Genomic DNA, 10,708 nt, shown 5'->3' on the forward strand with positions numbered 1-10,708 from the left:
TATTTCATCACTGAGCAAAGAAAGAAGGCTGCCCGTGTTCTCCGTGTGGACACTGAAGAGTGATATATATTTGGATTTCATTTACGAATTTTTCCATTTTTTAATCACTTGCAGAAGTCTTGATAGTACAGCAGCAGCCAGAAAGTCTTTGTTGTTGCTCTTTTGAACTCTGTTCCATACCTATATATACTTAATCATGTACGAACCTCAACTTAGTGCTATTTAACTAACATTGTATTCTGCAGGTAAAACCCATGTTTGTCCTTCAGCATTTTCTCCACTCACAAGAGGCCTGATTCTCTCCTGGTTTTACTGCATTGACTTTAGTGGTTTTCTCTCTCATTTACAGTTATTTGGGAATGCCTTCCGACTGGGGGATGTTAACATCACGCGTATCCGCGCTCGGCACCGACTGGTACGACCGCCAGCGATGAAATGCCCACAGAAACCACACGTAGGAGCGAGACCGGGCGGGAAATCTGAGGCACGGGCGGAGAGTTTCCCTCTGCAGCCGCGCTCCTCACACACTCTTCTCTCCCCACAGACCCCTACGTCCATTGACCGTTTCCTCCGGGGCTCTACCGTGAGGCTTCTCCTCAGAGCAACCGCCGCGGGGAGCCCGCCGGCCCGGCTTCTCCTCAGAGCAACCGCCGCGGGGAGCCCGCCGGCCCCGCTTCGCCTCAGAGCAACCGCCGCGGGGAGCCCGCCCGAGCGGGCCGCCGGCCCCTGAGAGGAGAGGACCGGGCCCGGCTCCGCCCCTCCGCCGGGACGTGCACTCGCTCGGCGGGCCATGGAGGCGGTCGGCGGGGCTCGGCGCTCGGCGCTGGTGGTGCTGCTGGTGGTGCTGGTCGGGCTGGGAGGCGAGGCGGAGGCGGAGGAGCCGCGGTCGGCGAGGCAGCGGGGGGACGAGCAGTGCCATTACTACGCGGGAGGACAGGTCTACCCCGGGGAGGCGGCCCGGGTGCCCGTCTCCGACCACTCGCTGCACCTCAGCCAGGCCAAGAGTAGGTGCCGGGGCTACCGAGGGAGCGGGTGCGGGACCCCTCCTTTTGTCGCGGACGCCGGCAAACGGGGCTGCCGCCACCTCAGGCAGAGCGCCTTCGGCCCTCGGCGGCGGGATGGCGGCCCTCCCGCCCGCCGGCCCCGGCGGAGGGGAGAGCGGGGCCGGCGGCGGGGAGGCCGTTCGCCAGCCCCCGGCCCTCCCCGCCGCGGTTTGGTGGCGGGTGTCCCTGCCGAAACGGCCACCCCCCAACCCCTTCCCCTCCGGCCGAAGCGGGTTTTGGCGGCCCGGGCAGCGTCCGCTGCCGGGGAGAGGCCTCGGGGCGGCGGGAGGGGAGGCAGGCCCACCGTCCCCGCTCTCTCCTCACCTTGACCGGGTCTCCCTCGGCTTGGGTTTGGGGCTTTGCTGTTGCGGCCTGCGCTCTCCCGCGGTTTAAATAACTTTATAGCGGGACTGGGTGTAAACGAGCCGCAGCGAGGTGGTTTTGGGGTGCGGGTTTTTTTTTTTGGGGGGGGGGGGTACCCGTTCAAGCCCCCGTTCTGCAGAACGGGGAGGGGAAAGGGTAGAGACGACCCTGGCTGTGAGGGTTGACGGCTTTTACGTCATTTTCCTCCACCGAGCCGGGGCTGGTTTAAACGTTTGCAAACAGATGCTGCTGTAAAAAAAAAGAAAAAAAAGGAAAAAAAAAAAAAAAAAAAGGAAAAACAGCCGAGATACTTGTAACCAATTCTGTTTGGTTTTTCCCCCTTTTGTAATGTCAGATAGTACAGCGCTTCAGACAAGTGTTTTTAACCCCCCAAAAATCACCTCGGTGTAGAAAGGGGTCAAGGTACAACATATTTTACTCAATTTCTTTTCCTTCTCCCTCCTAATCTGAAGGTCGGTTGAAGAGAATGTTATCCTACGAAGAGATTAGATTTGGGGTGTCCCTATCTTGTAAAAAGCAACATATTTGAAACATTTTTTGAGAGCTCAAAATAACTTGGGGATTAATTCTTGCTTTCACTTGAAAATAGTCCCATACCTGCAAAGACTTAATTAAAAAAACGTTGCAAGTCCCAGGCTTGAAATCTGACCAGAAAGAATTCTGCAGAAGACTTGAGAGGAGGAAGAGCATTTCTTCAGAAAACGTAAACTGAAATTATCAGTCATACCTACTGACTCTCTGTACTTGTATTGCTGCGTCCCTTGTGGGTTCTATCAAGTGAAACCAAAGATGACTGCCCTCCCACTCAGGGGCACGATCTGCCTGATGATTTGGCGTATTTTTTGCAGTCCTTGTTATACATCCTCACTTAACTATATTCTACAGCTCTGGGTTGTCCTAAGAAAAGGAGAGCCCAACAACGCACTTATCATCCAGATAATAATGAAGATTCCATGTATTTTTCTCAGCAGCTTTTCCCTAATTTCCTGCAGCTGTGTGTCAATGTCCTTGACATCACAAGTGTATTCAGATCACCTTGTTATCTCCAGCATACCCTATCCTTTGTCTCAGAATTCACATTACTATGAAAATAGGACCGGGCAGAATCATTTTTTAGTATTTTAAATTCAGTGTTACTCCCTTTTGGTAGGAATAGTAAATATATTTCATGCATTTTAATTGGATTTCTTTTAAAAAAACACAAGTGTCTTTACATTACAATTTGCTTAGGAGTTGTAGTTTAATAAATATACACTGCATTTTGGGGCATTTGTCTCTAAACATGTTGTAGCATGTATTTTTTGTGGCCTTGAATTCCAAGTAGTTTTTCGTGGCTAAAAAGTAGCAATATGAATTTGAACCATCTTATGCTTCTGGTTCACAAGAGCTATTCCTAACAAAATACTGAGGGTTCGTGAAATCTTAAAACAGTTTCTCTTTCGGTCTAATAGATGTTCAGCCATGAACTGGTGGTGCATATGTGGTTTGTTCGATATGCCCAGATAAGGTTTGTGTGGCCTTGGTTATCAGTGGTTCAGAGGGCTCCTGTATAAACCCAGATTGGTCAAATTACTTTCCATGTGTACTGAAACTGACATTTCTTCATCACCTTGTAACCTCTGCCAGCTGTGAACTCTTTAAAGTGATAAGAAAGTTTCATTTTGTAACTGTGTGCAGTGGTTGTTTTTCAAGCAAAAGGAAGAACAGTCGTCCTTGCACACCAGCTGACTAATGAACAGCTTTGTTTGAACATGTGCTTTGTATTCTGACTTTTAATTGAATGTCCTTTGTGTTTCAGTCTCCAAGCCAGCACCTTACTGGGAAGGAACAGCAGTCATTAATGGAGAGTTTAAAGAGCTGAAATTAACAGATTATGAAGGAAAATATCTTGTCTTCTTCTACCCTCTCGACTTGTAAGTAAGACCACTGTAGACATACCAAGACTGAATGCAGCTACACTACACTCGTAATTCATTAATTTTTCTCCTTTTCTGAGCTCTTGGTTTTTTGTTTGGTGAGGGTTTGAGGGAGAAGAAAGGAGTGACAACAGAAAATACGTTCTTTGTGTTTGTGTTTTTGTCATGCATTGGTAAAATCGTAACACAGTCTTTGTCCTAATAAGCGTGTCGTTAATTAGCGTCTCCACACAAAAAAAATAATTTTCAGAAGATTTGTCAGGCAGCATTTCAGTTAAATTCTTGAAGAAGCAATAAAAAATAAGTAAAAGCTGAAATAAATTATGATAAATCCACAATTTGAAGTTAAACAGAGAACTTACTGGATGTTTCATGAAATTTTGACTTTATCTTTTCTTATCTAGTACATTTGTATGTCCAACTGAGATAATCGCCTTCAGTGACAGAATTGAAGAATTCAGAGCAATAAATACCGAAGTAGTAGCATGTTCTGTGGACTCAAAGTTCACTCACTTAGCATGGTATGTATCTTACCCTTGCCTTTCACTAAAAATTATTCATGGGTCCATCTTAGCTGAAGAACTGTATCCCCAGATTTTTAGCCTATGTAGGTATAGCATAATGTGTAAAAGTGTGATGCTATTGATACAAATGTTTAAAATATTTTTCAGTGGTAAAAATTTTTAAATCTAGTGCATGAAAGTACCTTTATCTTTGAAGCTTGTTTAATATGTGTTGCTTGAAATATATCATGTCTCAGTCCAAAAAATACTTAAAAAAAAAAAAAAAGCAATAAGGATGCAAGTATCTGTAAATGTATCACACTGTCCCAATTCACGAGCACATTAGTATAAAGCAAATAAGACTGATAAGAAAGAGGTCATTATTAATAGATGTGGCCAAAAACTGCAAAAGATCTACTGACCATTCTGCTCGAACCATAAATAGTATTCATCTCCCTTGTGTGTAGAACAAAAAAAATTCACTTGCGCTAAATCCTCCTGCCTGTACTGTTCTGGTTTGTGACCTTTAGCTTTGTATAGGGAATATAAATCTTTGAGAAATACATCTGTATCTCATTTCTTTCAAAGGATTAATACTCCTCGAAAACAAGGAGGACTTGGACCTATGAAGATTCCACTTCTTTCAGATTTGACGCACCAAATTTCAAAGGATTACGGAGTGTATCTGGAAGATCAAGGGCATACACTTAGGTATTTCACTTGGTTACAGTTCTTTTTTCTTTTTTTTTTTTTCGGGGGTAGTACTTACTACTTTGTATCTAAAGAAGCATTTGAAATTTTTCTTTGAGAGCAGATTTTACTTGGGGATTCATGCCGAGAGACAAAATAAATATTGAAGAACGCAAAAAAAATAGTCATAATGAGTCAGAACAGGGGTCAAGGTTAATACCCTGCTTAAGAGCTGTCATCAACAGGTACCTAGGGCAGGGCAAACATGCAGAATTCCTCAGAATTGCAGTTACTCAGGGACCTCCCAGGTCCAAGCAGAGTCAAGACTAAGGGTAACTAATGGCCTCAAGAGATAAATCTTTCATAAACTTGATTAGTTGCTTTTGGGATCCCTGTAACATCACATAGCATCTGCAACATCCCCTGGCAGAGCCTGTCAAAGCTTAGTTTTATGTCCTGCAGAGAACTATCCTTTTTGTTTTTAACTTACCCTCAGCTCATGTCATCTGATACCCCAGGTAAAGAATAGTAGGTTACTAGTATTCTAAGGTGGTGGGTATTGTATGGTGTTTGCAGAGATCAAATTCCTCCCATCCAGCAGACATAAAATAGTGTGTAAACACAACACTATAATTAGTTCTGTTTCCTAACACACACACACACACACAAACTGTTTTCACAGAGGCCTTTTCATTATTGATGAGAAGAGGATCCTTCGACAGATCACGATGAATGACCTTCCTGTTGGGAGATCAGTGGATGAAACGCTTCGTTTAGTACAAGCATTCCAATACACAGACAAACATGGAGAAGGTGCTCTTTTAAATACTTTCATGTTGAAGATTGTTTTACTTAGACTGGGGGCTGTATTTGTAGCTTTTTGGAAGAAAGGTACTCAGTAGCATTAGAGACTAGCCTCATGCAGTGAATGAAGGGGTTTGATTGCCCTGCTACAAGATTCTGTGGTCCCAGTACCTCCATGGGTTGTTTGTAGAATAGTAATTCACATTTTGCTTCACATCCATGAGAATGCAGAGCATAAAGCATTCCTTGGTCTGAATTAAGGCATTATGTACCATCTGTCACAAGCGTAAATCTGTACAAAGTAATGAGGCCATGAAGAATCAGGCCCAATATCTCAGTACATTTTGGCATACTAAAATAATTGAGATGCGAGTCATTCATTGAGGATCTGTGACAAGTAATTGAGAGTGCTTCATGTCAAGATACGTGGTGATACTGTGAAAGTTAGACCACCATTACTTGTGTTTTCTTTACAAGTGCTATGTGATCATCTTCTCCTGACAAAGAAGTTTTCACTGGCATCAGATCATTACTTTGTCTCAAGAATTCATGTTCCCCCAGTTCAAGCATAGGGTGAACTTTGCACTTTTCTTTAGATGTGTTTAAATAAACACATTCATTTATTTAAAGATTTTTTTAAAATATTAATACACATGTTAAACAGCTTAACTTCCATTTCAAGTCAATTTCACCTGGCATTTGAAAGTACCTTTAGCTGAAAGTACAAATGATTATTATGCTTCGCTGAACAGATTTTAAAAGATAAATGCTCATAGTTAGGCTACACACGTTTGACTAAGGAAATTTAGCCTCTCTTATTTAGTTACAAAGCTGTCTTACAGAATATTGATCTGCAGTGTGTTTCTGGAGTACAACATTTTTTTCCAGCTTTTGCATGAACGCTGAGGAGAGCCTCCCTAGATGCTTTATTGGATTCTTTGCACAGAATAGGAAAAAAAGTTCTCCACAATTCCTAATTGCATTTGTGATGTTTTGTCTGACAGCATGCCTTAACGCAGCGTAATACGGCATCACTCGTTGGGCTAAAGCCTCAGAGGGAGAGCTCTGAAGAGATAAGAGCTTCGTTCCAGAACATGCAACTGTCCAGGTGGTCATAGGGCTCCCAGCCACACTGCGTGTTAACCGCATGCTATAATCCCTTTACTCCTGAGCAAGGCTTCCAATAATATCACTCGGTCTCTTGTGGAATCTTTGAACTGATGTCTTTGCTAAAAAATTTCCCCTAGCCTTAGTTTTCAAGAAAGAAAGGTAGGTCTCTGTGCAGTCACCTGAATTTTATCATGAAACTTTTCTTTCTACTAGAATAGGTGTTCATTCTCAGATACTGCTTTGCCAGTGCTTTGTCTAGAAGGGCATGAGAATTAAACCAAGGCATAGACATCCATCCAGAGATACGCAGTTCCCAGTTAACAGAAGTGGTAGGTGGTATCAGGTATAAACTGTTATGACACCATCCCATGTATAAAGAAAACTGCGTATTTAACAGTTGCAGATATTGGCAGGTGACACTTGTGTGCTGTTTTACTTCAAGTTCAGAAAGAGACTATTAAGTGCACAGAAGTAAGTATGTCTAAAAATACTTTTACTAACTTCGTCTTGGTTTTTTTCCAGTTTGCCCTGCTGGTTGGAAACCAGGCAGTGAAACAGTAAGTCACTGTTTAAATTTAAATGCATGTACTACTAAAAAACACTCAATTATCGTTTCCGCTAAAGCCAAATGCAAGGTCTTTGCAACTTTCAATGAGATGATATGCGTAAACTCACATTACTATAGCTGCAGCTTTTGGATTACTGCTGATTTCATTAGGAGCTCATTTCCCTCACACTAGGCATATACTAGTTGTTTCAAATTCCCTGTGTATGAACAAAACCCTTCTTGAGCAGCAACGAGTTTGTGATCAAGAGCTTTTTTTCCTGTTAATACCTGATGAGAGGAAGTTGGAAACTCTTGAGTCTGTCCTATCTTCTTGGTTATTTGTCCGTATAAACTCTTGGTTCTGTCGAGTCTTACTGTGGATCCTAGGCACTACCCGGGAAAAGAAAGATACAAGTTCCCAGGCTGCTGTAGTATCAGACAGAGCCAGTGTGCCACTGTCAGAACTCCAGCAGGGAGCACTGCTTTGCTACGCAATAGCTATTCCTCCTTTGTTACTACTGGCTTACATGTGACTCCAAGCAGAAGAGCTAGGGTTCAGATAAACACCCATTGGACTTGTGATCTCTGGCTTGGATCAAGCCTCAGCAGAATAATGAAACTTTCACTAGAGGACTGAGCTGCCTAGTTCAGATGAGATCACTGTCATTTATTTGAGCACGTGGCTTCCTTCTGAACCAGCTGGTGATGACAGCGTTGTTGTTTAAGAGCTGTCTCAACAAAAAGCAGGTCCCAGTGGCCTCTGAGCAGAGTAGTGAGCATTGTAATTGACAGTAAAAACAGTGGAATGTTAAACCATATTTCTTTGCTGGATGTGAAAACTTCCCAGGATGACTGGAGACTGAGCCGCCTCTTTCAAGCTAGCAGAGGAGCGTCTTAGTGGGGGAAGCTGGATATTAAGACTGTAGAATGAAAGAGGGCTGGCTGGCCTAACAGATGTATTTTGGCACGGAAAAATTCTGCCCTCCGTAACTGTGGATCACCTAAATAATACAACATTAATGTATTTTCTAAAAAACAGTCTTACAATGCTAAGATTAACAGCTCCGATACTACTGATTTAAAGATCTAAAACAATACATAAGCATTCTTCTCTGTGCAAAAGATGCAGACAATATAAATAGCAGAGTAGTTCAAAAGCCTTTATTGAAGATGTAGCCATGCCTTCTAAATGTGCTTGATTTAATTAGATCAAACCAGAGGAAGCCATGAGAGTGTGGTGGCCAAGGGAAGAACTGTAAGTAAATTTTAAGACTCTTGATTACAGATGTTAATTTATTAAAATATCTTGCTTTTGGGGCAAGCAACATAGATGTATGTGCTCCCAACTTCAAAATTCTTCCTTTGGTAGGCTGCACTCTCCCTTCCCCCAGTCAGTTAAATCTTTCTGCTACTGTGTTAGGTACCTTTAGAGATAAACAGTAATCTAGTATCAAGTCAACTGATAAATTACTCTTCACTGTTGCTTGTCACTGTGGCCTTAGCATCATTTTATGGAATACTATGCTATTCTGGTTTTAGAGTTTGTTGTGTTTGTGTGGTTTTGTTTTGTGACTAACATTTTCATTTTCTTTCTTTCACAGATAATTCCAGATCCCGCTGGAAAACTGAAGTATTTTGATAAACTGAACTGAGGCTCGCTTCTGTTGAATTACATAGGTCACGTTCAGCTTGATTTTTGCCAATAAAATTTCATTAATTTTGTTACTCTTGGGAGTTTGACTAATATGTAAGTGAGTGCAGTAGACCATTAAAGGTCTTGTTGCTGAAACAGGAGTCTAACCTGTGTGATGCATGGATGCCTCATTAGTTATCACGGAATATTCCTATGGAATACATGTTTTCCCTGTAAGTCTTGCTTATATGCTTGGTTTTCTGAAAATTTACTTCTCTTAGCATCTCAGGCTTAGATTCCTGACTTTTGCTATTGATACATTACTTACTTACTTAATTTCTGCAAAAATCGTGTCTGCTTGGTCACATTAAAGGAGCTACAGCTAGGAAAGAGCCACTTGGCTATGGTACATTAGTCTGTAATCCAGAGGCAATAGCAGCTAACCCAAAAGCCAGAAATAAGTTACAGTTGCTGAATTACATTTCCAGTCTGTCCAAAGCTGGAAAACATTTTTAAACTAAGAACATACCCTACACTACATAAATCAGTACAACTGCACTGAAAAAAATACAGTTATGCCAGTTCATGTGATTCAAGAGCTGAACCAGTAATTTTTTCCATGCTTGTATTTATAGTGTATATGCTGATAAGATCGATTCCATTTCACACGGTCTGAATTTTTTTCCCTGGCCCTACGCTGTTAAGAGCTGTACGTAGTGGTTAGTGTCCTGTGCTGATCCACTCGTTAAACATGACAGAGGGGAACCATGGCCAGAGCAAGCAGAACTCCACCGAGCCCCAGCCTCCCTGTCCCTGCGAGGCCTGGGGAAAGGAGGAGTTCCTGATCCTATCCAGAGGGTAACGGAGGCACAGCAGGACCGACACCAAACACCAAAGGCTGGTAACGTACTGCTCCAGCCCACGGGATCTCAAAGACCGGAGGGCAGCATGCAGAGAGGCGGCTTCTCATGTTACTAGGCTGTACGTCAGCTGCTTGAATTTTACTCAGGATTTTGTTTGCAGCCTTTATCAACCCTGAAACACCAAAAACATCAACACAGAGAATGTTCAAATAACTCCAAGCAACTGCAGCGTGATGAATGCAGGCCCAGCTATTATACGGATAAGCAGCCCAAGGCACAAAACAAACCTAACAAACACTGGTGCCTGCCTTAGAAGTGGCACTTGTGCCCTCTTCCACCGCCCTGGGATGCTCTGAGAAAGTTCTGCCTCCCCAGGCAGCCAGCCCTGCCTCTCCTGGGGTGCAGAGCCCTGGCGCCAGCCTACCTGCAATGCCTGAAGAAGAAACTCACTTTTAGCGGCATTTAATTCTGGAGATGACCCCCTCACAGGCTCCCTACCAGCCTGGCGGACACAGAGGGCCCAGGGGACTGCTCCCTGCTGCAGGACTGCACCTGAATTTTCTGCTGAACAGTTACCAGATAAAGAAGATGCCGTGAGTAGGGACCAGAACCCATACCACTGTCCCTTCCGAGTGCCCCAAGCAGCATTCCCCAGAGCCATGCTCCCCTCTGCCAGAAACCTCCCACTTCTGCAACGTAACAGAAGACAGAAGAGTAAGGAGCAGCCAGTGCCCAGAAGTGCCTCCAGCCTCACGGACAGGAGCCCTGCGGGGACAAGGATTCCCCGCTGTCAGGGTAAGTGCTCCAGTGTATTTTCTATGCAGGTATTGTCATCCAGCTACACCTTCCACAAAAGCGAGTCCCCAGTTTCTCTTTCATGAAAGCTGAGTATTTACCCTTTTATTTTCCTGTTAGCTAGTGCCTAGCCCGTGAAGAAGTAATCTCTCACACCTAGTTAAAAATGCATTGAGAGGAGGACCAGCAATCAGACAAGTCTGTCAGCAGACAAAGGCTGGACTGAACGTGCAGTAAAACAAGTTAAGCATGCAGTAAGTTTAGAGTGGGTTTCTGAACTAAACCCTCACTCAGTGGCCCATGCTGCACCAGCTCCAGCAAGCTTCTTCCCAGAATGCTGTACACCATGATGTGGCTGCAAAGGAATCACGTGTATTTGAAGAAGGGCTACGGGAAGCTGTTACAGTAAGTTTGAGTAAG

At 43.7% G+C, this 10,708-nt stretch overlaps 1 protein-coding gene across 2 annotated transcripts; it reads left to right on the top strand.

Moving 5' to 3' along the window:
* The first annotated feature begins 713 nt into the window (after window positions 1–713).
* On the top strand, window positions 714–8,786 carry PRDX4 (peroxiredoxin 4). Of its 2 annotated transcripts, XM_075033466.1 has the most exons (8): window positions 714–1,004; window positions 3,226–3,340; window positions 3,748–3,864; window positions 4,435–4,557; window positions 5,219–5,349; window positions 6,973–7,007; window positions 8,206–8,252; window positions 8,599–8,722. In XM_075033466.1, the coding sequence occupies exons 1-8, from the start codon at window positions 791–793 to the stop codon at window positions 8,600–8,602; spliced, it is 786 nt and encodes a 261-aa protein (XP_074889567.1). In that variant the 5' UTR covers window positions 714–790; the 3' UTR covers window positions 8,603–8,722. The 2 variants fall into 2 exon arrangements, with proteins under 2 accessions (XP_074889567.1, XP_074889566.1); XM_075033465.1 differs by lacking the exon at window positions 8,206–8,252 and having other exon boundaries at window positions 721–1,004; window positions 8,599–8,786.
* Window positions 8,787–10,708: the final 1,922 nt, after the last annotated feature.

The sequence above is a fragment of the Buteo buteo genome, chromosome 8 (assembly GCF_964188355.1).
Source record: "Buteo buteo chromosome 8, bButBut1.hap1.1, whole genome shotgun sequence".
Classification (NCBI taxonomy): domain Eukaryota; kingdom Metazoa; phylum Chordata; class Aves; order Accipitriformes; family Accipitridae; genus Buteo; species Buteo buteo.

Excerpts from the sequence above, each read along its gene's own strand:
- PRDX4 (XM_075033466.1), top strand. The coding sequence starts at position 791 with ATGGAGGCGGTCGGCGGGGCTCGGCGCTCGGCGCTGGTGGTGCTGCTG. Across the intron at positions 3,341-3,747 it reads TTCTTCTACCCTCTCGACTT|TACATTTGTATGTCCAACTG; the intron begins GTAAGTAAGACC and ends TTTCTTATCTAG. Across the intron at positions 5,350-6,972 it reads CACAGACAAACATGGAGAAG|TTTGCCCTGCTGGTTGGAAA; the intron begins GTGCTCTTTTAA and ends GTTTTTTTCCAG.